Source organism: Callorhinchus milii, unplaced genomic scaffold (assembly GCF_018977255.1).
Source record: "Callorhinchus milii isolate IMCB2004 unplaced genomic scaffold, IMCB_Cmil_1.0 Scaffold3, whole genome shotgun sequence".
Lineage (NCBI taxonomy): Eukaryota > Metazoa > Chordata > Chondrichthyes > Chimaeriformes > Callorhinchidae > Callorhinchus > Callorhinchus milii.
In genome coordinates this window covers 34,591,745-34,618,834 of record NW_024704744.1, presented here as the reverse complement: position 1 = coordinate 34,618,834, position 27,090 = coordinate 34,591,745, and the positions used below count along the sequence as shown (strand labels likewise).

Here is a 27,090-nt window from a genome sequence, read left to right as displayed (position 1 = left end):
TGACTTGGATCGATAATGAAACCACTTTCCTCTTGAAGTGTTGCCCATTACAATTTGATAACATTTAACAGATGCAGTACTTCTGTTCAAAGGACTACTGAACTTAATTTTACTGCAGGTGCTATGCAATAGTTCAGAGTCAATTTCAAGTGATGGCCTGCACAATCAAAATATGCACAATTTGAATAATAGCATGAAATGAAAGCAGTGGGTGTTCAATAAGGTGAAGAATGAGTAGCAATGATAAATGGAACATTTATCCTCATTATCTCTCATAAAATCAAGCACTCCAAGGTCAAATATAATGTCAGCTGCAGAACTCAATCTCTTATTATTACAGATTAAGACTAGGTGGAATTCTGGGCTTCTGATGGAGATATAATGAGACTATTATTTATAACAATTATTATTATGTATCCATTTGTTAATAGCACCTTTCACATCAGAAATATGTCTTAAAGTGCTTCGAAGGATTCACTGTAAAGTGTAATGACTGTATTTTATAGGCAAACATAACAGTCAATTGTGCACAGAAATACTGATTTTTTTTAAAAAAAGGCATAGATGTGTTGCAGATGTACTTTCCAGAGTTTAGAAGGCCAGGTTTTGTCAACCATTAGAACACACTGATTCTGTTTTGGGCTTTTAAACAGTAAAAAACAACTTTGCTCAAACCACTCCCTCCACTCCCTACTCAAACCGCTCCAATCTGGTTTTAGGCCTGCCCACAGCAGACACAGCACTCGTCAAAATAATAAATGGCGTCTCCTCTCTCTCTTTCTGTGAGCAGGGCTCCCTCTGCCTCCTCGTTCTTCTGGACCTCTCCACCGCGTTCAACATAGTTGAACAAGCCATCCTCCTCCACCGCCTCTACTCCCTCATCCACCTCAGTGGGACCAAGCTCTCATGGTTTGAGTCCTACTTAACAAACCGACAACAATACATCTCAGCAAATGTTTTTTCCTCCTGCCCCTTCACTTGCGGGGTACCCCAAGGCTCCACCCTTGTCCCCTTTCTTTTCCTTATCTACATTCCCCCTCTTGGCAATGTCATCCGCAGACACGGGGTCAACTTCCACCCAAATCTACTCTTCTCCTCCAGCTGCGACTCCCAGTCCCTATGTTCTGTCAGCTTGTTTACTGGACATAAAGGCCTGGATGAGCGCAAATTTGCTGCAGCTGAATGTCAGCAAGACGGAAGCCATACGCTTTGGCTCCCGTCCAGGTCTTCTCTCCTGTAGGTCTGAACTCCTCAACCTCCCCAGGCCCTCCTCAGACTCACTGAACTTGTGCGCAACTTAGGCGTCAGGTTCGATGCCCAGTTTTCCTTTGTGTAGGAAATTCATTATCGAAAGGGGTTAAATAGAACAAGTTTACTTAGGGTGTTCGCACAGAGAGACTTCCACATTCCTTTTCTATGACAGGGATACATTAAAACTATTTTTAGAGGTCATTGTGACTGCTTCCTATATCTTCTCAGTTTGTAATAAAGTTTGCCTACCATAGTGGATGAGAGCTAACTTTCTCCAATTGGCTGTCAACGAATCAGAGGTTCTCCTGTTTGGTTCCCATCAGTGCCTTCTCACATCAGGTGCCGACAGCATCAATCTGCATGGATGCGCACTCCACCTCGTGGAGTTAGTGTGGACCCATGGTGTCTTGTTCAACTCCCAAATGTTGTTTGAATCTCACACTTGTGCTCTGACCAGTTCAGCTTTCCCCCATCTAACTCTCCCCTTGGGCTGCCAAGACCCTAATACATATTTTATCACATCCAGGCTTGATTACACCAACTCTGCTTGCCAGACTACCCGTCTCTCCCCTTCACAAACTGTAGACTATGCAGAACTGTGTAGTTTGGGTCCTTCCCACTCTAGGCTCTGTGAGCCTATCACCCATACTCTCTCCTGGGTCCAACCACTCCCCAACCACCAGCGGATCGAGTTCAAGGTCTTCATCCTAATCATTAAATCCCTCCATGGTCTTGCCCCACTCTACTGTCTTTTCTATCAATATTAATGAAAGTCGTAGCCTGTGGGCAGTGCTGAGTATCACTGGAAGTGAATCTTAACAATATCACCATAGGGCCAACTGTACACCAAGTATTGCTGTCCAGCTCTCCAATCAGCAGTTCTAAATCCCAAAACATGAAAGCATAGGATGACTGAAAGGCACCCCACTCCCATAAGTGTACAAAATCACAATTTATAACATTTAGGATAATCTAGCAATTAAGTTAAGAGGTCACATAAAAACTGTTGTATAAAAGAAAAACAGGGAAACTAACATATCGACAAACTAAAGTGCAGTTTTGTGCCTCCAATGCAGTGTATGAAACCTCAAATTATAAAAGCGACGTTAGTTGATCGTAAGCTAAATCTGGGTTTGTAACCATAATGGAAATTCATTTCAGCTAAAAGATGGTGTGAGCAGGTATGCCTCACAAAAACTAATCCAATTCTACCATAAGGGCTTGTGTAAAGCCACAATGACGCACAACAAAATGTTCTCAATGGTATTAAATCTTTCTAAAAGCAAGTACTCTCTTTGCTGGGCTACAAATACTGGGCAGCAAACATACTCCAAATTAAACGGTCCTTATATTCTCCCTCCTCTTTGTATCTGCAAGTTAATTGCTTAAACTCCATTCAATTAAATACATTAACAGAAAATTCACCTCAATGTTCCAGGTGAGACTAAACAATATACAGGCCAGCTTAACACTCCTTATTACTCCCCTGTAATTATATATATATATATATATTGGAAGCGTATGTGGAAGTTAGGTAAGGACAGTATCAAGTTGGGCTCTGATACCTCTCAAAGTTGAACAGCTTTCAATACTAACAAAGTCTGTTTGGATATAATGCCTTCAGGCTACCAGTGCTGCGGAATCACACCAGGAAAGGAACATCTTAAGGACAAGGTGGTACGAGGAAGGAGGAAACAAAAATCATAGGGAAAACTGAATAAGGATAAAAAAAACTGAAGCAGAACTACAATTAAAGAAAAGCACAATCATCCAGGCTATGCTTCAGCAATTGTTTCGCCTTTTTGTTTAACAGAATCCTTCCCAAACCCATGGCATTTAATTCTGTTTGATCAAAAAGTAGACTGTCCCGTTTTAAACTCTGTGAATCCCGATCAGTTAACTGTGGTACTGGAATTGACAAACTGAATTTAATATTCATTAAAAAACAGAAGCTAAACAGACTGTATAAATCTATCTTTTCTTTAAGAATGCTTAAGCGAAAGGGCATATCCATGAATGACTTTGTCCATTTGGCCCTCTGAAAACCTGATTTAATATTTTTTCTACAATCAATGAAATCCATTTAATGTAGATTCCTCAGTCTCGTACTTCTATAGGGGGTGAGGGAAGGAAAAACTATATTTTTAATTGTGCTGCCTAACCTCATATCAAATTATTGTATAACACTAGGATCTGACACAATAGAAAAGAACATTACTTTGTCCTCATTATTCAAGTATAACTATACATAGGAAATATAATTCACATCTGTAGTTGGCTTTAAAATGACTCAAGATTTCCCCATGCAATCATCATTTTGTGTGTAACATCATTGAATTCAGCACAACTTTGTGATGAAAGAAATCTATTAAATTACTGGTAGAGCGCATCACAAGGCATTTTCTGACAGCAAGGTAGCAAGCTACTCATTCTGTTGAAATATTATAAGAAACAATGATAGAATTGAATTAGATCCTTTTCAGATTTGCCCAAATACATTAACAAGCGTTGGCAGTGGTAATATTTTGTAAACTAAATTGTAATTGTGATCCAAATCAATCCAAAGATAACCAAATCAGATAGTTGTAATTTTGTTGTTTGTTGTTTCTCCTGCCACTTTACACTTGAAGTCAAGACGGACTTGACTAGTTTTGCTTCGGGCAGGCAGAAAATCACATTTACTTCCTCCACTTACATTAGAACCACAAACACGATTCAAACGTAACGTCACTGAACTCCACAGACATGAATCTCATTCCTGACATCCATGAAATAGTCATCCAAGCATGGTTCCAGAAGGTCTTGCAATTTGCAGCCTAATGGAAAACTGAGCTTGACGTTTTCTCAGGGGTTTGGCAGCACCGAGACAATTTAGAAAAATATTGAACTATTTTACTTTCAATAAGACTCTCACTTAAATTAGAACTTCAAACCAAAAAGGATACTTAACTGTGTTCAGACTGCAGCTTTGAGAATGTGAGAAAAAATACCCAAACAAACACAGACCACACAAAACTTACCAAAGCATAGACAACATACCATCTATTTAATGTGCTGTAGTAATAGTCCCTGAACCTCAAAGATGATCAAATTTCTTTGGTTTCTTCTGATGAATAAATTTAAAGTTATGTATTTTAAAGTATTGTCCTCTAATTCTGCTCTCACAGTCAAAGTCAAACCAAACTCATCAATGTCTCTCAGCATGGATGCAATAATAATAATCCTTGCATTTGATATAGCACTTTATAACATTGTTGAGACGTCTCAAAGTGCTTCACAGAATATACTGTAGTGAATTGATCATATATTTTGTGGGCGCAACTCGGCAGCCAAATATGCACAGCAGTGACCCACAAAGAGTGACGATCGATAGATCGATAGATTTGGTATTTCTTTTTGTTTATTTAACATTTATTTGAACAGCCACATACACCCCAATCCTACCTTGAAGCAACAGTAATCTTCTTTGTGTTTGATAATAAAACTGTCAGTTGCATTTTTCCTGTAAGCTTCAGGCAGCTTATTATCTGCGTTGTCAAGCTTGTAGCAAAAAACTTTGCCATAATAAGTCATCATCAATTAAAACAAACCTGTTTTTTATATATTTTAATAGGTAAATATTATTTATTTTCACCTTTTTTTAAAAAGCACTAAATCATTTAAGGTATGAGAACAATTACCTAACAAACTATTTTCCTGGATGTTTCCACTTTAACTGATTTAAATAATTTACTTCAAATGGGTACATTTATTTACAATAAAATTACATGTGAAATGCCTTCAAAAAGTTCTGCCCAGTGGATAGTTCTCGGGCACTAATTTAATTATTTCCTCAATGAATTATAGCATATTTGTACTAGAGGATGAATAGGCCTGTGCTTCTAAACAAGTCCACACTATTCTTATTGTGAATGTGCTCTTCAGGGGAACATTGACTGCATTCTCTATGTTGGATTTAAAGGAAATTAATAAGTGTGTTGAGAGTCGAGTCTATATGCCCTGCCCAAATTACTCTTGCTACTTCAAGTAATGAAGGGGTTTATTGCTACAGTAATGAGCACAGTTTATAAGACTCTTGTTTTAAAACAGTAATCCAACTAATGTTTTACAAATATTCCCTGAACTATAAATTAGAATTACAATGAACTGCTGTTATATCCACAGCATTGCCACAGTTTATTTTCACACAATGTTCATCTTATTGCTATCCAAATTACTGTAAATTCCACTGAAAAAATGTTAACGAGGTTGAACATGTCAGTATAATAAAAGTAGAGGAACTGAGCTCTGGTTGCAACTGAGATGTTTAGCTGGTATCATAACTTATAAAGAAGACCAGACGATGCAAACTAAACTCCTTTGTATTTCTATTAGTTAACTCACTCCCTAATATCCTTTCCAAGCAAGAAAGTGTATGCATATCCAGGTCTAAATAGCACTATTTTTTAAAAAAAGTTGACAGCTGACATTTCATATCACCCTCTCCAGGCCAACTCTCTGAAGCTTTTCTTGAATGCCAATTTATGCCAATTTCCTGCCTGGGTGCCTGAAGCTTCCTTTGGTCCCAATCTGGCTTCACAGAAGTTGAAACTGAGTTGAACCTTCCAGAGAATCAATCTGACAAATCTGTTTGTCTCACAACGTCTGTTATTTACAAATCCTTTTGAAAATTTTAAACACTCACAATAACTTGCTTTTATATAATACCCAAGTTGGATAAAGTCTCAGAACGCTCTACAAAGTTGGGAATGGACGCCAATCAAGGGAGAAAAGAAAGGGGAAGGAGAAGGTGATCGTAGGCACGGCCAAAGCGGTATATTTTGAAAAATGTCTTAATGACAGACAGAGAGGGGGTGAAACAGTGGGGTAAAGGGAGGTAGTTCCACAGGTTAGCAATATAATATCTGAAAAGGGACAAGTAGCAAGCTCAAATTTGAGCAAATTTGAGTTTGATGAATGGGGTTTGAGGTCACAGAGGTCTGTTGGGGTGTGGGGTGGACGCAGTGGTCTGCGGGGTGTGCAGTAATACGACATAAATAAAAATACAAATGTACACCTTTCACATTGGGAGGACATCCCCAAGCACTGATGGGTTTGTTTGCGGTGTATAATTACGTCTGTTTGGGGGCGGGGTGTAGTACGATGTGTTGAGTGTGTTCTCGGGAAATGGTGTGTACATAAGAACATAAGAAATGCTAGACGATTTAAAGACCAAAGTCCATCTAGTTCGCCTTCCACCTTCCTGGCGGTTGCATGCATATATGTCCCAAACTATCTATGTATCATATCCCATAATGTTATCTCCTAAAAGAAAACTATCTAATCTGTGTTTGAAGGAAACAACACTTCCTGCTTCAACCGTCTCCCAAGGGAGCCTCCTCCACAGGTTTACTATTCGCTCACTGAAATAGTGTTTCCATAGACTCGTCTAAATTTACCCCTTTCAATCGCAGGCTGTGTCCTCAGGTTTTACTATTCTGGACTAGTTGACACAGCCTGTCATGATCTGTCTTGTTTAGCCCCTTTAGAATCTTAAAGACAAGAATCATATCGCTTCTCAATCTTCTTTTTTACCAGCGTGAAGAAGCCCAATTTACTTAGTCCAGTTCCTCCACTCCCTCAATCATTCTGTTTGCCCTCCTTCATACCCTCTCGATTTCTCCCATATCCTTTTTGTATTGTGATTACCACAACTGTACACAGTACTCTTAAATAGTGTCTCACCAATGATTTTTAGTGGCAGGATTACCACTATTAGTAAGTGTGTCCGATGTTTTTGGGGGGGGTAAGGGGGCTTGTAGTAAGGTGTATTTGGGGGGGTTGTAGTAAGGTGTATTTGGGGGGGTTGTAGTAAGGTGTATTTGGGGGGGTTGTAGTAAGGTGTATTTGAGGGGGATTGTAGTAAGGTGTATTTGGGGGGTTGTAGTAAGGTGTATTTGGGGGGTTGTAGTAAGGTGTATTTGGGGGGGTTGTAGTAAGGTGTATTTGAGAGGGGTTGTAGTAAGGTGTATTTGGGGGGGTTGTAGTAAGTGTATTTGGGGGGGCTTGCAGTAAGGTGTATTTGAGGGGGGTTGTAGTAAGGTGTATTTGGGGGGGTTGTAGTAAGGTGTATTTGGGGGGGTTGTAGTAAGGTGTATTTGGGGGGTGTAGTAAGGTGTATTTGGGGGGTTGTAGTAAGGTGTATTTGGGGGGGTTTGTAGTAAGGTGCATTTTGGGGGTTGTAGTAAGGTGTATTTGGGGGGTTGTAGTAAGTGTGTTTGGGGGTTGTAGTAAGGTGTGTTTGGGGGGTGTAGTAAGTGTGTTTGGGGGTGTAGTAAGTGTATTTGGGGGGTGTAGTAAGTGTGTTTGGGGGGTGTAGTAAGTGTGTTTGGGGGGTGTAGTAAGTGTGTTTGGGGGGTGTAGTAAGTGTGTTTGGGGGGTGTAGTAAGTGTGTTTGGGGGGTGTAGTAAGTGTGTTTGGGGGGTGTAGTAAGTGTGTTTGGGGGGTGTAGTAAGGTGTTAGGTTCGGGGGGTATAAGGTGTTAGGGATGTGTTTGGGTGATATAAGGTGCTGGGTGTCTGGGGGCTTGTTGGGGTGGGGGGAGGAGTTGGTAATCAGGCGTTGGTGTGCAATAAGGTGTGTGTGAGGGGGGGGGTGGGGGGGGTGAGGGGTGTGTGTGTGGGGGGGGTGAGGGGTGTGTGTGGGGTGAGGGGTGTGTGGGGGGGGGGGTGAGGGGTGTGTGGGGGGGGCTGAGGAGTGTGTGTGGGGGGGGCTGAGGGGTGTGTGTGGGGGGGTGAGGTGTGTGTGGGGGTGTGTGGGGGGGCTGAGGGGTGTGTGGGGGGTGAGGGGTGTGTGTGTGGGGGTGAGGGTGTGGGGGGGGTGAGGGTGTGTGTGGGGGTGTGGGGGGGGGCTGAGGGGTGTGTGTGGGGGGTGAGGGGTGTGTGTGGGGGTGGGGGGGGGGCTGAGGGTGTGTGGGGGCTGAGGGGTGTGTGTGGGGGGTGAGGGGTGTGTGGGGGGGTGGGGTGTGTGTGGGGGCTGAGGGTGTGTGGGGGGGCTGAGGGGTGTGTGGGGGCTGAGGGGTGTGTGGGGGGGCTGAGGGGTGTGTGGGGGGTGAGGGGTGTGTGTGGGGGGCTGAGGGGTGTGTGGGGGCTGAGGGGTGTGTGGGGGGGGGGGTGTGTGGGGGCTGAGGGGTGTGTGGGGGGCTGAGGGGTGTGTGTGGGGGCTGAGGGGTGTGTGGGGGGGGGGGGTGTGGGGGCTGAGGGGTGTGTGGGGGCTGAGGGGTGTGTGTGGGGGGGCTGAGGGGTGTGTGTGGGGGCTGAGGGGTGTGTGTGGGGGGCTGAGGGGTGTGTGTGGGGCTGAGGGGTGTGTGGGGGGCTGAGGGGTGTGTGGGGGGCTGAGGGGTGTGTGTGTGGGTGAGGGGTGTGTGTGGGGGGGCTGAGGGGTTGTGGTGTGTGTGGGGGCTGAGGGGTGTGTGTGGGGGGTGAGGGGTGTGTGTGTGTGTGTGTGGGGGGGCTGAGGGGTGTGTGTGGGGGGGTGAGGGGTGTGTGGGTGTGTGTGGGGGGGCTGAGGGGTGTGTGTGGGGGGGTGAGGGGTGTGTGTGGGGGGTGAGGGGTGTGTGTGGGGTGTGGGGGGGGCTGAGGGTGTGTGTGTGGGGGTGTGGGGGGGGCTGAGGGGTGTGTGTGGGGGTGTGTGTGTGTGGGGGGGGCTGAGGGGTGTGTGGTGTGTGTGTGTGGGGGGGGGGTGTGTGTGGGTGTGTGTGTGTGTGTGTGTGGGGGTGTGTGTGGGTGTGTGTGTGGATGTGTGGGGTGAGGGGTGTGTGGGGGTGTGTGTGGGGGCTGAGGGGTGTGGGTGTGGGGGCTGAGGGGTGTGGGTGTGGGGGGGGCTGAGGGGTGTGTGGGTGTGTGTGTGTGTGGGGGGTGTGTGTGGGTGTGTGTGTGGATGTGTGGGGGTGAGGGGTGTGTGGGGGTGTGTGTGTGGGGGCTGAGGGGTGTGGGTGTGGGTGTGGGGGGGGGTGTGTGTGGGTGTGTGTGTGTGTGTGTGGGGGTGTGTGTGGGTGTGTGTGTGGATGTGTGGGGGTGGGGGGGGCTGAGGGGTGTCTCACCTCCAGCTTGTGGTTGATCTGGAAGACGGTCTGCGCCTTGTGGCAGAGCTGAGCGAAGCAGGAGCTGAGCGCCGTCATCTTCTGGCGGCCCTCGTACATGATCTCGGACTGGTCGGGGTCCACCTCGCCCAGCAGCAGGTCCACGTCCACGAAGGCCTTGTCGAACTCCTTCTCCAGCACCTCCAGCCAGCGGAACATGGACGGGCTGCCCGCCGGGTGCTGGTGCTGGTGAGGCGAGGAAGGCGAGCCCGAGGCGGCGCAAGCCGAGGCCATTGCGGTGCGGTGCGCGGTGTGCGTGGCGGCGGGTGGCGGGGCCGCGCGCGCGCGCTCTCTCTCTCTCGCTCTCTCTCGGCTCCGGTCGTCAAGGCCTCGGCGCTCGGCTCCTCTTGTCTGCCACAACTGTAAAATCGCAGCGCGGCCAATCGAAAGCAGGAACTGTCGAGCGGTTCCCATGGAAACGGGCCGGTGTTACGTCATAGACTCGGCCAGCTGCCCCGCCCCTCGCCCCTCGCCCCGCCCCCCCCCGCTCCCCGCCCCGCCCCCTCCCCAAAGACACACTCCATCCTCCTTCCCACACCCTGGAGTTTTTTTTTGTTGCCAATGCAACTGAAATGAAACTCAGCTCACTTCCTGCAAGGTCCGGCAGTAATAATAATAATCACCGTTGCATTCGATTCAGCGCCTCACCACGTCTTTTGAGACGCCCCGAAGCGCTTCACAGATTATACCGTAAAGTGTATGTTTGCGTATGTTTTGTGGGCGAAACGCGGCAGCCGATTGCGCACAGCGGTGTCCCACAAACAGTCTGGATTGCACGACCAAGTTATTAGTACATATGTATGTATGTGTGTGTGTATGTATGTATGTAGCCTTTTACAATATCAAGTTAGCATTGATTCTTTGACTGCATAGTCTCTCTGTTACACCCAGTTTGTCTGCAAAATACAGTCACTGCACTTAATAGTAAGTCCTGTGAAATGCTTTAAGATGACCTCCCATCATGAAATATCAGATGGAAGGATTATTATTATTATACTTTCCTGTGACGTGCTTTGGGACATTTGGAAGTTTAGGCGCTAAATCAAGGATTATTATTATAAATTAAGTTCCACAATAATTTAAAAGAACCCAAAACATAAAACAGGAAAGCTAATTGTCAAATCTCTTTAACAAACACAATTAAGGTTGCATATGTAAGTTGACAGTTAAGAGCAACCACTGCATGATGGAAAACCATGGGTAAGAAAATGAGACACAGGACAGAGGCATAATCATTTTAACTGCTCCAAGCAAGAACAGTCTCTGGGTTTGTAAACTCATTAAAACTAATTACTTAGAGAGTTGATTATTATATACTGTAATACAAGTAGCTATGTAACTTTTAAAATATACCAAATTTAGGGTGGAAATCTTGCATTCATTTATGCTTGGCATTCAAATTGCTAAAAATAGTTAAGCCAGGTGATGTGCGAGAGCAATTGTTTTCCATTACGGAAAGATAATTAACTACTCAAAAGCAGTTGCACAATAAACTAATTATTATTTCATATGGGTTACTGTATAGTAGCCCTCCATGACCTCGCCCCACCCTACCTCTGTGACCTCCTAACCCCCTACCAACATGCCCGTTCCTTCTGCTCAGCCGGCTCCAGGCTGCTCCATGTCCCCCGACCCACCTGCCCCACCATTGGTGGGTGAGCCTTCAGTCACTCTGCCCCCAACCTCTGGAACTCCATCCCCCAGTCACTCCGCCTCACCCCCTCCTTAGCCTCCTTCAAGTCCCGCCTCAAGCCATTGGCCACCTCGCTTCCCCTCCCCTCCCTTTCCCCCCAACCCCAGCTCGGGTCTGAAATGCTGTACACTGTCCAGCGCCTTGGGATGTCCTCCCGATGCGAAAGGCTCTATACAAATATAATCTTGTTGTTGTTGTTTTCAATATTTTATAGACATGCATTGTATCTATGTCACAACAATAGTGCAACATTGAATTGATATGTTTTTAGCCAGATTGAATATCTAAAAGTTATTACATTGTTTTGGAATAACAATAATTATTGTACATATATTATATCAGAAAGACGTCTTAAAGCTAAACACAGAGCCACCTGGGAGCCTGAACAACCCATCAATCCACAACTGTATGCGAGACATTGCTGTGGGCAATTGGCTACCCCATTTCGCCTTAAAAAAATATACAGTCAATTCACTTTACAGTATATTCTGTAAAGCGCTTTGAGATGTGATAATGCGCTATATCAAATGCAAGGATTATTATTGTTTACTTGAGCAATCAATGAGAAAATAGACAGAAATTTTTAATTTGCTGTCTTTGGCACTGCTTCCAAGATGGGGAGACAAACTGTTCACCTCTCTGGAGGAACCACTTTTATCTTTAGTAGCTGAAATATCAATACAATCCATCTCATTTATTTCAAGGTCCTACGGGAGTCACTTGGAGCATCTATTTAGGTTCTTAGTTCAAATCTATTGTCTGTTTGTGTAATTATTTACTTAGAGAGTTGATTATTATATTGTACTTTAATACAAGTAGCTATTGGTACCTTTTGCCTGACATAAAGTAAAAAAAACAGCACCTGACATTATTTTTAGCAAATCAGGCTTATGTTTTAAAATCTCAATATAAATTAAAATAAATATGTTTTAAAATATCAATATTATGTTTTAACATATAAATATAACGCCCCGTCCTTCAGATGAGATGTTAAACCAAGTTCTCTTCTACCTGTTCAGGTGGATGTTAATGGCACTATTCGAAACAAGAAGGGAGTTTCTCCCGGTGTCCTGACCAATAATCCCCAAAATAATTTTGGTCACTCACTCCATGTTTGTGGGACGTCACTGTGCACAACTGGCTGCCGCGCTTCGCTCACAAAATACACAGCCAATCCACTATAGTATATCCTGTGAAGCACATTGAGACGACTCAGGAATGCGATAAGACACTATATCAAATGCAAAGATTATTTATTACTAAAAGAGAAGTTATTATTTCTGTGCTTCCAGTCGCTTTGCCCCAAATCTCTGGAATACTCCGCCTCAGTCTCTCTGTCCTGCTCTCTTCTTCGCCCATCTTTAAATCACGCCTGAAGACGTCCCTCTTCGGTCGCTCCCTCGCCCTCTCCAGCCTGGGGGGGAGGGGGGGGGTCAAACCACATAGCGGTTAAGATCTCTGAAATGCTACGGGCGATGAAGGAGTCTTTGTAAATGCAATGCTTTTCAGGGACCAACACCATCCGAATGTCACTGTCGGACCCGCTCCTGGAAGAACAAAACCAGTGGCAGCGCCTCCTTCCCCCATCAGTCAGATATTACAAGAACAAATGACGATTCTTCCAGCAACACCATTAAACCTGGCAGTCTGGCTGTGTGTGGGGGGGTATACATATATTATATTATATTAAGAAAAAAACGACTTTTATTACAATTTTATTACAATTTTATTACAAATCAGTTTTGCAACAAACTGGATCCTTCTTCTTGTGTTTTACTGAAGCAGCGACAGAGATGAAGAAACTCTGCAGAGATGAAGCTCAGCTCCTGCACTGGGACCACACACACACACACACACACTGGAACATGGTCCTCCACTGTGAGGAGAGCCACTGTTCCCTGTTTGTTCACAGCCCTCTCACTCCACTCCACTCCCTCACTCCCTCTCTCTCTCTCTGTGATCAGCCGTTCGTCTAAAGGACTATTAAGCAACAAAAGTGGAAAAGATGAAGGGGGCACCCGGATTTGAACCGGGGACCTCTTGATCTGCAGTCAAATGCTCTGCCACTGAGCTATACCCCCGCCGCTGTACAGCCAGCGCAGAACCGGCCGGTATATACCTCCCCCAGCGGTGACTGCCGGCCACTGCCACCAGCCAGTGAGCAGAGCAGTGAGCAGTGGCCTGGCCTGGCCTGGCCTGGCTGGTGGACCTGGTTGTCTCAGGGCTTTCACTGCTCTCTCTCTCTGGCTCTGGCTCTGGCTCTCTCTGGCGGCTCTCGCTGACCAGCCTCTGAAGATGGTGCCACACTGTGCTGCACAGGCCAATCAACGCGAGGCCGCCCCGGCTCCAGCCCAGACAGCCGTGTCGCCCGCCTCCTTCACCGGCTGCTTTACGGTCACACTGTCATCATAACAACAACGATAATAATCCTTGCATTCGACGCAGCGCCTTAGCGCGTCGTTGAGACGTCTCAGAGCGCTTCACAGGATGTACCGTCAAAGTGAATTGACTGTATATTTCAGGTTGTGCCATTACAATAGTTAATAAGTCTTACGAGATAGTTAGTGCCCTTCACATCAGGACGATGACTCAAATTGCTTTCCCGGGTTACACGGTAACTATTTTTTGCAGTTACTTGAGGAGTAGATTATTCCACTATTTATTCAAGTTAGTTATTGCTATTTTGTGCATAAATTGGCGCCTGTCAATACAATGCAATTTATCTTTATAGAGCACCTTGTGTCTCGAATGCTTGAATCAACGCGAACGGACGGTAGCAACTGAGCATCAGTAAGTTGCAGCTGCAACGAATGCTTATTAACAACAGCAAACCAGGGACAGAGAGTTCACAAGAGTTTGCAGACAGCAATTGGAATTAAATCAGGTAACCTATTCCAAAAACCAATAGATATACAGTGCATGTCCCACTGCAGCAGATTCACTTCAAAAATCGTCTTAAATACACATTTTAATATTTCTCTTAATTGTCTTCATTAAAGTATAATTATTTATATTTGTATATAACTATTCCAATTATGCCCGTCAGGTAATTCCCGATATTTCTTAATAAATGACAGGATGGACCGAATGGCTCTCTTTGTGGTAAATTTCTATTTAAAAAAATTACATTTCTATGCTGTTTGCACCATTGCATTCATCTACACATTCAACTCCAGATAACCCTGTAAGCTCATGGCCTGAAGGATTGAGTGGTCTTAATAATTAACAGTGCCTCAAACAACAACACTCACTTATATAGAGTCTTTCAGGTAGGAGAATGTCTGAAGTCTTACTGCTTATGCTTTTGTTCATCATTCCCCTCCCCAAAGTCCTTAGCTCCCTCCCCACCAAGGCTTTTGATACCCCTTCCTAACGTGCCACTATATAGAGGAAAATTATATAATTCCAGCGACTTAGACAATTACATAACATCTTTGTTCTGGATTGCTAGAATATTTTCTAAATGGGGAGAAACCAAGAGCAATGGAGGAGCAAAGGGATTTGGGTGTCCATGTACGCAAATCATTAAAACCAGCTCACAGGTGCAAAATGTTATCAAAAAAAGCTAGTGGGATGTTGGCCTTTATCTCAAGGGGCTGGAATATAAAGGTGAGGAAATGATGCTTCAACTATATAGAGTCTTGGTCAGACCCCATCTGGAGATTGCGTTCAGTTTTGGGCACTGCACCTCAGGAAGGATATATTAGCTCTGGAGGGGGTGCAGCTCAGGTTCACCAGAATTATACGAGGGCTAAAAGGGTTAAATTATGAGGACATTCTGCATAAACTTGGTCTCTATTTCATTGAGTTTAGAAGGTTGAGGGGTGACCTGATTGAGGTTTTTAAAATAAAATCTACAGGATAGATATAGAGAAGCTATTTCCTCTGTTGGGGGAATCCAGAACAAGAAACTCGACCATTTAGGAAACAAATCAGGAGGCAGGATTTCACCCAAAGGGGAGTGGAAATCTGGAACTCTCTCCACCAAAAAGCTGCGGCTGCTGGATCCATTCACATTTTCACAACGGAAATAGATAGATATTTGTTAGGTCAAGACACGGGGCAAGAGCGGTGAACTGGAGTTGAGGTACAGATCAGCCATGATCTTATAGAATGGCAGAACAGGCTCGAGGGGCTGAATGGCCTACTCCTGTTTCTATGTTCTATGTTTCTATGATTGGATTGTTCCGGAACAGTTGTACATCATTCCTGATATTCATTAATAAATGTATAAACAAATACTGTACTCTAATATATATGGAGTTATTGCAAGTTACTGTCTTATTCCAACTTAAACTGCTCACAATTTAACAATAAACTATGAAATACTGTTACAACATTGTAGGATTCTATGGTTTAACCAGTTTATTGCTGCTTAAAAAAAATAGCCTTTTGACACACCTATGGCCGGCCACACTAACCCCCGCCTCCCCGCTTCCTTGTCGTCCATGCCATCCAAAACTATCACTGTGAAGCACTCCGAGACATTATCCCATATGAAGGGCACAATATTCAATTTGTTGAATACTGGCACATATCTCTGGATTAGCCTCTATCTAAAAACTAGAGAGTTTCAAAGGATTAGAATTTAGTTTTAGAACAAACAGCTTATTTAATCGCTCTCCTATCCCCACCCTCCCAGCTCTTCACCCCCACCGCCCCCTCCTACACCCCTCCTGATGCATCTACGTTTTTATTATTATTAGAATAGATAAAGACGGAATGTCCGTCTGTGCGTTAGTGTTGGGGGGAATCTCCTATCATTGATGAGCTCTACTAAAAAATGCTCAAAATATGAGGTATGTGTCGTATTCTGCAACTACGTAGTGACAGAGGAAAGCACACACCATTCAGAGATATATATCTATATTCTGCAACAAATATCTATATTCCTCCCATGTGGGGCAGACAGAGAGAGGAACTAAGAGAAAGAGACTGAGATAGTGAGAGAGACTGAGAGAGAGACAGAGAGAGAGACTGGGAGAGACAGAGAGAGATTATATTATAAAGTGTAGTGACTGTGTTTTGTGGGAGAGACAGAGAGAGAGACTGCGAGAGAGACTGGGAGAGAATATATTATAAGGTGTAGCGACTGTGTATTTTGTGGGAGAGTCAGAGAGACTGAGAGTGAGAGGAGAGAGAAAAAAACAGAGAGACTGTGAGAGAAAATATATTAAAGGAGTCCTCCCACTGGAATCCTCCCACAGGAGTCCTCCCAGCTGAGTATAGATGAAGACAAAATGTCTGTCTGTGTGTCAATCTACATACTATATTGGATCCTTTGGTTGCACGTGAAGCTGCAATGTAAAGTATATGTACTTTACCTATGGTCACCTCCCCTTTCTCCAGTGTTAAGTGCTCTAAAGCAGTACCCCACGCGAAGGCTGCTATATAAATGCAAGTTGTTGTTGTTAAAGAAATCTCCAGAATAAATTCTTGCATCCCACAAAAAAGTAATTTGATGCTGAACGAGTCATTTGTTTCCTCCTCTGTGACGACCGTGACTGGTCTTTTCTTCTTTCTCAAACACATACTCAAGGATTCATATTATACTCAAGATACAGGCACACACATGGGCACGCACGCACACCTTTACAGATTTGGGATTCTCTGATGTTAAGAAGTACATGTTTTATCCTCTATGTTCACTTAACTCTCACAAGATACTGATGTGTTTCGTTGCCTCTTGCATTAGCAAACCTGTGGTAGCTTGTACTATAGAGAAAACCCAATTACCTGTACTTATTGCCCGTTGATAGTGGTTTTGCATAAGGTGATGTGCTACTGCCCCCTCCTGGTATTTATAAGCTTAGAACATAAATCATCCAGATTTTCTAAATACTGTAATTATAATTTTATATTATTATTTGTATCATGGTAAAATACCGGCCAAAATAACATGGTAAAATTAAATCACAAAACTAATATTCCTCATTGTCTTGCTTCATGAAAAATAACAACCCTTGAAGCCTTTGTTACAAGACCTGTGAATGAAATAATTTCAATACCACTTACACACTCCTTCAACACAATAGCAAAACGTATCTAATAAATACTCACTAGTTATTCCAAGCTCTCACGGAGGAGATTATTCAGAACTGTGCAGCTCATGTCCTCTCACGCACCAGGCTCCGGGAACCTACCAGCCCTGTTCTTGCTCATTTTACTGGCTCCCCATTCCTCAGAGAATCGAGTACAAAACTCACGTTCTTACCTTCATGGTCTTGCTCCCTCTTACCTCTCCAACCTCATAACCCCATATCAGCCTGTCCGCTCCCTCTGCTCGACGGACACCGGCCTGCTTCAGGTCTCCCATACTTCCAGCCCCACCATTGGCAGTTGGGGTTTCAGCATCTCTGCCCCCACACTCTGGAACTCTATCCTGCAAACCCTCTACCTCACCCCCTCCCTTGTCTCCTTCAAGATCCATCTGAAGACCTTCCTCTTTGATCGTGCCTTCCGCCACCCTCCTATCCCCACCCAGCTTTGGTCCAAAACCCCTGATTGTCCAACACGCTGGGATGTCTTTCCGATGTGGAGGGTGCTATACAAATGTGATTTGTTGTTGTTCTTGTTGTTGTTATACCAAATGAAAGGCTTATTATTATTAACTTCCAGTTGTTATTTTTGTGGTCAATAATAATGTCTTTTATTTGATATAATAATTATCCTTACATTTGGTATAGCACCTTTTATGTCAGGAGAATGTCTTAAAGTACTTCACAGGGATTATATTGTCAAGTGTCGTGACTGTGTATTTGTAGAGGAAGGTCAATTTTTGAGCAACATTGGCCCACAAACAGGCAATGATCAATTTTATTTGAGTAATTGTTGGCTAAGAGATACTCTCTTCTCTTTTCAAATAAGTGGCATGGTATCTTTAAAGTTTACCCGAAGATGCAAAGACAAGACCTTAATTTAACATTTCATCTCATCTACAACAAACAGCAACTCCAGCACCAATTTGAAGTGTCATCTTTGACTGCATGAGTTCAAAGCCCCGATATGGGGCATGAACCTACAAACGTCTGGCTCAAGGCAAGAGTGCTACCAGTGATCAGTCAACCTGACACACATATAACACTTTTCAGGTCAGGAAGATGTCTCAAGGCATTTCATAGGATTTTCAGTAAAGTGTAGTGATTGGGTATTTTGTACTTTGACTGAATGATAACAGTTAATAACTGGGAATCAATGTAACTACCGTATACATCGAAAAGCCTAAAAAAAGTTGTATGCAGGTTGTTATTCTTCAATTACCTGTCATAATATAAGTGGTGATCAGTATAAGTGGTGATCAATATCAATGTAATCGGGGTTGATGTTGATACTGAAATGTAAATATAAACTTCAATACAGGCAGGAGTGGGAGCTGAGTTTTTTATTCTATCCTACAGGAAAGAAAAAGGTGAGCCACAAAAGTAACTTTTTTTTCCAATATAACTGGAGAACTCACTCCCTGGTAAATATATATATATTATATATATAATTTTAAAAAGTATGAGTTTATAAATTCTGCAATGAGCTCTTGTAACACAAATAAAACATCTTCTTTAACTGGTTATAAAAGCTGATTATACTGCCTAAAAAAACACACTCGATAGTGTTGCCCATCCCAGTTATTACACATCTGGTTTATGGTCATCATTGGGTGTTTTTTTTCCCCCCCAAATAATAAAAGAATGGATTGCAAAGACTGTGGTTTGGAATCCGTCCTCACTGCAATATTTTAATGCGGTCGGAGGAAAGAGAATGGATACTTTTATCTTCAAAATGCATTCACTCTGCCAGATCTGAAAGCCAAGCTGGGGAGCTCACCTGGAGAGCCCAGACACCTGTGGCAACAAATGTTATTGGGCTTTTGTTTGCATCGGGGGGTCAGAAAGGCCAGGCCCCCGGGGGGCTGGAATGCAATATGATTGTAACTCCACAAAGTAGATGTTATCTCAACGCTGCAGCAAAAACAGACAGACCAGAGAGCAGGGAAATGAAAACCACACGGAATTCTGCTGTTTGCTGATGGAAAACTTCACACAATAGACAACTGAGGAATATGGGGACAATGATTCTTCCCGCATTGTGTGCCTTTGCAAATATCAGGGTAATATACTATTATCAGGCGCGCCGAGTGTTTTTCATTCGAAACAAATCGATTGCTGACTTGTTTTTTTCTCTCTCTCGCCTGATAACACGGTTGGGGCTGGTTTTCTTTTGATCGATGTTGTCGGTCGGTCGGTCTGTTTCCAGGCACCACAGCATTTAAAAAGGGGGAAACAGCGCGTCGTGCAGCAGCGGATCGAGGTTCCCTCCCGGATTAGGGGGCGCAGAGCTGCTGCAGCCTCTCATACCGCCGTCGGTGTGGCTTCTCCGCGGTGTTTGTTTGTCTGTATGTACGTATGTGGCCGTTGTGTAAATGCTCACGAAGATGCTCGTCTTACTCTGTGCGCTTTCCGCGGTGACCTGCCTGAGCCTGTGCCTGGGCGATTGCCCTAAAAGGTGCGTCTGTGACTCTTCCAAAGAGGTGCAATGCTACAGGATCACATCTGTTCCCAGAGCCATCCCGCGGGATACCAGGAAAGTTCATCTTGGACGCAATAACATCAAGCAACTGCGGGTGAGAGGAACTGGCGCCGATGCACTCCCGACAGCATCACCTTGTTGTAATGTGTTTGCGTTGATCTGGTTAGTCAGCGAGTTGGTTGGTTAGTGTGTGGTTTCGCTGATTTAGATCGGGATCCTTGTCTTGCGATGGTTTGTTTTCTGTCGTCAACGTGTGGCATCGACTTGGTGCATTTTTATGCTTTGCATTCTTGCCTCTTGTTTATTTGCTAACACACTCGGGACTAAAAATCCAGGTATTCCGGGGTTAAACCCTCGAAAAACGTGCAAAATGATTTGGCGACGCTGCACATCAACTGCGCTCAGCAGCAAAGCAAATCGACGAATGGATTTCATTCAACGAAAAGATCTATCCATCTGTCGTTCTCTCAAGTGTTATTAACGACTATTAAAGTGGAGCGATGTCTTACATCATTTCACTACGTTTTTTTTAAAAAATTCGGAAGCAATTTACACGCTCATTTTAAAAAAAAACACACCACATATTTTGGGGAAGCGAGTGATCCACTTAAAAAAAAAGGTTCAATACTAATGTCTCCAGATCGCTTGGTCGGGATATGTGGCAGATGTTACACTTTACGGAGATTTGCAGTTTCCAGTTGGCGGATTTTACAGATTTTCGTTGAATGCCAATTCCATTTGCCTTCTGTTTGAACAGCAAAACACGAGCAAAACTGTCCTCACTCCATACACGATTATAATCTCACTTGATGAAAAGACGCAACAAACTAAACATGAAGTGAGTGGAGGAAGTAGAGGTGCAACAGGACTCTCAGGTGTATATTTCCCCCAAAATTACGTGCAAAAGAATTGCACAGTGAGCTGGAATCCATCCACTGATAAGTGCTTAACCCAATTCCCATTTAATTTATACCAGAACAAACAACGACTGTCGAGTTGCATAAAGGTTAAAACATCTCAAATATCAACGCTAAATATTTAGTGTTGGAAAACTAACTGTCAGCAACGTTTCGTTCTCCAACACTAAAAATCAATTGCAATATTTAAATATATAAGTGCATAAGTGCATTGATACAATGTCTACAGATAGTATTGTTACATGCATTACAATGTACAACATTTACATTTTTGTAAATTGCCTTTCAAGTCGAGAAGACATCCCAATCCCAAAGCGCTTAAACACATCGATTGACGGTGGACTATTTTTTCCTACAGGAAAGTATATTTCGCCCACAAAAATAAAAGAGTTAATTCACTTTACAGTATATTCTGTAAAGCGCTTTGAGACGCACTTGAAGACGTGATAAGGCGCTACATCAAATTCGAGGATTATGATTATTATTTACAATTATTATTTATAATAATAAGTTATTATCATAAATATATTTTCGATAACGTAGTACATTTATTATATTGACGGGATGTGCAATGCTGTGTTTATGGCAACTGAACAGGTTTTCTTCTAAGGTCTTCCTGAAGTTTGATTTTTGCATCAAGTGATTTTCCATCAGTTTCCATCAGGAGAGAAAACGCCAGGAACCACTATTTCTCCCTTCCCACCGGGTCTGTGCTGGGTGGCTGGTTTGTTCAGTTTGCTTTGACCCACACATCCAGCAAAACATTTACAATTAATGAGTTCAAAGGTGCAGCCAACACATCGGACCTTCTTTTTTTACCCGAACAAATAACCAACATGATGCTGGAAATACGATTACACCTCAAATAAACCGATACTCACTTGCATATCCCTAAATCGGGATGCACACAATGCAATTGGTTGTTGTTGTATATAAAGGAACACCTGTATTGGATGTATTGCAGTCTGTCGTTTGCTCTAATAGAACAGTTGCTTTATGTAGTGACTTGGTCGTTTTTGTACTTGAAAGCAATTGTAGTTAGTAGGACACTTTTATACCCGGCCTTTGTGAGGACACTTCCGTGTGTTTTTCATTTTCTTTTATTTTCCATGATCTCTCCAGTCCATTGCAAACAAAGTGGAGATGCTCCCAGGCTTCTTCCTATAGCTGGGGGCGGAGGAGACAAGAACATGACATAAATAAGTCTATCAGATTTTCTCTTGCTCCTGGTGCAGAACCAGCTGACTATACAGGACCAGCTCACAGTCACCATCATTTCATTCGCTGCTCTCAGTGTAGAGCAGCACCTCTGACCAGCACCCTATGTGGTATGTGGGGAGCTGGGGGAGAGCTTGTCTCCATTTGCAGCTCCAGCATCCTTCCAAACAACTGTCCATTCGTGATCCTTATGTGTTGGAAATCACTGTCCCGGCAATGGACAGTGTTAAAGTAATAAATCTGGTTGTCAGCTCGTTAAATTAACTTCATACTGCATATTTCTTGTTATCTTACTGCAGTAAAAATAGCACAAATTGAAGTTGAGCCCACTTGAGCTCATTTGTTGAGATGCTAAACGTTTATTCACCAGGACATCAATTCCTGCCACTGCTGCGTGAATGTGAATCGATTCGATCTCTGATGAAAAGGGACCATTGTCCATGTTATGTATTTGTTTAATAAAGCTATTACCAGCACACGAATTACACTGGTTAGAGGAGCCCTGTGCTGGATATGCACAGAACTATCCCCAGCTCCTGACAAAAGAGAATTGGGAGCAGGAAATAGGACAATGTTACATTGCTTCCAGTAGTATTTATAGAGCAACCATTACGTGTCTGAAGTATTCGTGAGAAACAGATGAAGTGGATTATGAAGGCATGTCAAATTAACTTTTTTTAAAAAAGCAGAGATGACAATAATACAATTTGTACTGCACTCGGCAATGCTGGTGTTATTTTATATATTTTTACATTAGTTTGATAAATATATCAATGTTTCCTATTTGAAATTCCCTTTTATTTTTAAGTTGTGTGAAATTAATTTAATAGGTCAATTCTTACACTCTTATTTGTGTACAAGTAATAATTCTTGCACAAAATAATAATAAATTGGTCACTCAATCCACGAATGTTTGTGGGACACTGCTGTGCGCAATTGGCTGCTGCATTTCACCTACAAAATATACAGTCAATTTACTTTACAGTCTATTCCGTGAAGTGCTTTGAGATGTCTTGAAGACAAGGTAAGGCACTATATCAAATCAAGGATTATTATTATTACAAGTAGACCCACAGACCAGTTTAAAACTTTGTGAGTAGAAAACAATGTTGGTAATCTTTGTACAGAGTAAATATTGTGCAACGAAATTGTACTTCAATTACTTTGTATGGATGTTTTATAGGTTTCAGATTTCAACGGGCTCACCAGGCTTGAGGATCTTGTGTTGGTTTCATGTGGAGTGGAAGTGGCAGAAGCTAACACATTTACAACCCTGAAGAATCTGAGAACACTGGAGCTATGGAAGAACAAATTGAGGAATGTTCCTGGCAAGTTCCCCTCAAACTTGGAAGTGTTAAAACTGGGTAATAACAGAATTCAGAATATACGGGAGACTGACTTTGAAGGATTAACAAAACTTAAGGTCCTGGAACTTCAGAACAATAGGATCTCTGCCATCCACACCGGTGTTTTATCATCTATTTATAGGCTGGAAAGTCTTGTCTTGGACGGTAACGGTCTTGAAATATTAATAGGTCCACTAAAGCTTGCTCACCTGAAACGTTTAAGCATTCAGAACAACAAATTGTCTTCTCTGCCTTCAAACTTCTTCAGTTTCTTACCATCGTTGCTTTTCCTCAGTTTATCGGGGAACGCATTTCGAAAGGTCCCACAAGAAATGCCACCATCATTGTGGTCTTTAAAACTGGACAGAAATATGATCAGAGTATTACGGATTCAAGACATGAACTATCTCAGTCATCTCTCTGAGCTCTCCCTTTCCGAAAATAGACTTTCTGCAGCAAATGAGGCTCTGGCATTGACAAATTTATCCATAGTAGACCTGTCAAAAAACCATCTGAAATCAGTGCCCACCAGGTTCCCGTCACAGCTTCGGACATTAGATTGCAGCCACAACTTTATCCAAAAACTTACACTGAAGGAATTCACTGGACTGTGCGAGCTGAAACATCTGTTCCTAGAATACAACAACATCACTTTTATTGATCCAGATGCACTGCAGCACTGTCTGCATCTTTCAGATTTGGCACTGGAGCAGAATCATTTGTCGTTCTTCCCAAATGGGTACGTTACTTCATTAATGGGGTAGGGGGGAGGGAGGGAGGGAGGGAGAGTGTATGGGTTGAAAAACTTTCTTTTTGTGCTTTTTCACATTCAAAGCATAAGTTGTCTTTCATACTCATGACTGGAACAAAATCTATATGTAACCTAAAAATATAGCATATCTATTTCTGTAAGTATACAAGAATGGATTCAAAATTCTCAGAAGTCATAACTACACTAAACATATGAGAAAAATATTATGAAACAATGTACATTTTTTATTTACAGATATCTCTAGGGATTGGTTATCAACCTTTTCTCAGAGTGAATCCATTTCTTAGGGAATAGTCTGCTGGGACTATAAATCAGGGTACATTTCCTCATAACCATGAACTGATCCCTAACCATCCTCCCAAACCCACATGTTGATCAGAGATCTTATTTTTTTCTTCTTTAGAAAAATGAAATGATAGGTCTTCTGTATAGTATAATGCCCACAAACACAGTTTAAACTATCTTTGACTTTAAACATTAACAATGGATTATCAACAAAAGTTGATGGGAACGCTCAGCAGGTCAGGCAGCATCTATGGAGAAAGGTAAGTGAGTCAGAACTCAATGGATTATCAATAACTTCAGGTAGTGCTATCAAGATTGGTTAATTTGTAGTTGGTAGAGGTAAAGGTTGGAAGACAAAAAAATGCCTTATTTACAAATCCAATAGGCATTTTTCCCAACATGATACAAAAATGATATTTATCAGTATTTATTTTTATAGAATCATAAAATGTTACAGCACAGAAAGAGGCTAATCGACCACCACACTTTAAGGCAGTGCATTAATATTTTAGTTAAATTTTATAACAGTAATTATTTTTATCTGAATACTGCAACTAAATGGTTATATTTATAGATGCATATTACCATTATTGTATGTTGTTTCTTCAGACTTCCAGACACTCTTATAAGGCTAGATCTGAAAGGAAATAATATCAAAATCATTTGCAAAGAGACAGTTGAAAAACTGAAGCGGCTGCAAGTTCTGAATCTACGTAACAACAGGTTGTCATCTCTCAACCCGGATTTACTTGGATACCTCCCCCGCCTCAAACGGCTTTACCTGGATGGAAACCCCTGGAACTGTACATGTGACCTCATGGAAACGCGAATGTTTCTGACGGCAAGATATCTGGATATCAGAAGCGGTCACTGTGCCACCCCAGTCCATTATCGGGGTGAAACCTGGATTTCTTCTATCAAGGTTCTGAACAGTTGTGGACACAATTCTAAAAGTGGCTCAAAAGGAAAAGCAATTCTTCCAAATGACGCAAAGAAAGCACAAAATAATGATAGCCTGAATACCAACAGCCAAACTGACAATGAGGAATATTATGACTACGATACAGATTAAGAATCAGTGACCAACATCTTAATTGCTTAACACTTCTAATTGCACGTGGATGTGAACCTATAACCAATGGGCTAATCTAAATTGAAATTTACTTTTTAAGTGTAATTTAATTTTAAATTCTGCAAATAGTCACCAATTGTTAGTGGAAGCTCGGTTTACACTATGAATCCCTTGAAATAGACAGTTGCAATTTAGCGCGTGTGTACCATAATTTCCTTTACTATTCAATTGCAATTCAAACAGATTTTTGGGATGATTTACTTTGTCATTGGATGGATCAGAAACATTTGCATAAGCATGGACCCACTTTTGAGTTGGAAGCCTTGAATTAACATTATTTTTGTTTGACCTTTATGAAAGGATAACATCATAATCTGAGTGTATGTTTAAGAAATTTGTGATACCAGGCACAATATGTTTTAGTAAAACGTGATCTTAACAGGAACATATATTCAAATTGATAATAATGATAATTTTTGTGAAACTGCAAAATTTAAAGAATTTAAAATGCATGAAAACCACATACTTAGTTTTTACACAAGTATTAGCACGCTTTAGTTTAATTCTGTTTCCATATATCTTTTTAAAGTTTTAGAATTATATTTCTCTTTCTCTAGTTTTACTCATCAGAATACTAATCTTGATTGTAATTACAGGGAAAAGTAAGTCCTAACGTGTTATGGGAACACTGTTTTACTTTTTTAAATTCTGATGTGGAATAAAGATTTTTACTAAAATATTGCTTGTTATATTCATCTTGAATTAAAATAAAAGTGATAGTAGTTCCTTGGGGGAAAAAAATCCAGCATGGAAGGAACTGGCAAACAAATAAAAATACAGCTCAAATATATAACTTATGTAATGCCCTCAGAGAAATGAGTGTTTGACTCCTAATATACATTTGAATAAACAAAATATTCCCAGTAATTCAAATGTCTAATAAATCAGAGAACTTTAGATATTTTACATTATGATGGACCCATAATTCAGAGTTGCCTGTATAAGATACTACATCTGTTACAGGAGAAACATATTTTTTAATGTGTTAATCCTTTTTTTTACCTTTACTGTTTCTTGATTTTCCTACCCATGTATCATACCCCCCCCCCCCCCCCCCCATATGTTACTTCATGGAAGTCTGCATGTAACTGACTGCCAGATATTTGGATATCAGAAGCAGTCACTGTACAACCCTTGTTCATTATCAGGGTAAAACTGGGCAGATGTCTGCCAAGGTTTGAACAGTTGTGGACATAATTCTAAAAGTGATAAGCAATTGTTCTAAATAGTGCAAAGAAAGCATAAAATAATGATAGCCAAAATACCAACAACCAGACTGACAGTGATGATTATTAGGACTATGATAAAGATTAGTAACAACCAAAATTCCAATTGCTTGAAAATTGTAATTGCATTTGTGATGTGATCCATGCCCAATGGATGAAAGTAAACTGAGATTTACTTTTCAAAAGTTTATGTTCAGGCTTTCAGGTTGCCTTCTTTCCCAGGCTTTTCCCATTGCTGATGTCTGTCCAGCTGCTGGGACGTGTGGTCAGCCCCCAGCTGTGACCATATGACTGACCTCTATTGGGCACTCGGCATGGCAGAGCTAAGGAACACAATGGGAAGAAAATTACTGATTAATCACATGAATGCTTTGCAACTGGCTCACATAGAAATTTACAAAGCAAATAACACTTGTTTCAAAGTAAGGCAAACAATTGTGGTTTCAAAGTAAACAAAGTGGTGAGCACTAAAAAGGAAGAACACTTACCGAGAGGCCATGCTCCCACCTCGTGGGCAATAGTCTAGAGTAGACTGACATTGGTTTTGAATCAGCATGTAGATTTTGAATTGTTTTACTGTACCCATTCACATTTATTCGATTCTGATATCC

The 27,090-nt window shown here is 42.2% G+C and overlaps 2 protein-coding genes and 1 non-coding gene across 3 annotated transcripts in view; 1 reads left to right on the top strand and 2 right to left on the bottom strand.

Annotated features, from left to right (window-relative positions):
• The window catches only part of gopc (golgi-associated PDZ and coiled-coil motif containing), a 30,189-nt gene extending 20,650 nt beyond the window's left edge, over window positions 1–9,539 (bottom strand). The window contains exon 1 of the mRNA XM_042333580.1: window positions 9,332–9,539. Coding sequence (XP_042189514.1) covers window positions 9,332–9,529 — 198 coding nt within the window. The 5' untranslated portion in view covers window positions 9,530–9,539. The remainder of the gene's footprint in view (window positions 1–9,331) is intronic.
• Window positions 9,540–13,072: 3,533 nt separating this feature from the next.
• trnac-gca lies at window positions 13,073–13,144 on the bottom strand. The gene has a single exon. It is a non-coding gene; the product is annotated as a tRNA-Cys (tRNA).
• A 6,137-nt stretch (window positions 13,145–19,281) lies between these two features.
• LOC103182586 (nephrocan-like) lies at window positions 19,282–25,625 on the top strand. Its single transcript, XM_007899649.2, has 3 exons — window positions 19,282–19,677; window positions 22,902–23,803; window positions 24,731–25,625. The coding sequence occupies exons 1-3, from the start codon at window positions 19,477–19,479 to the stop codon at window positions 25,191–25,193; spliced, it is 1,566 nt and encodes a 521-aa protein (XP_007897840.1). The 5' UTR covers window positions 19,282–19,476; the 3' UTR covers window positions 25,194–25,625.
• Window positions 25,626–27,090: the final 1,465 nt, after the last annotated feature.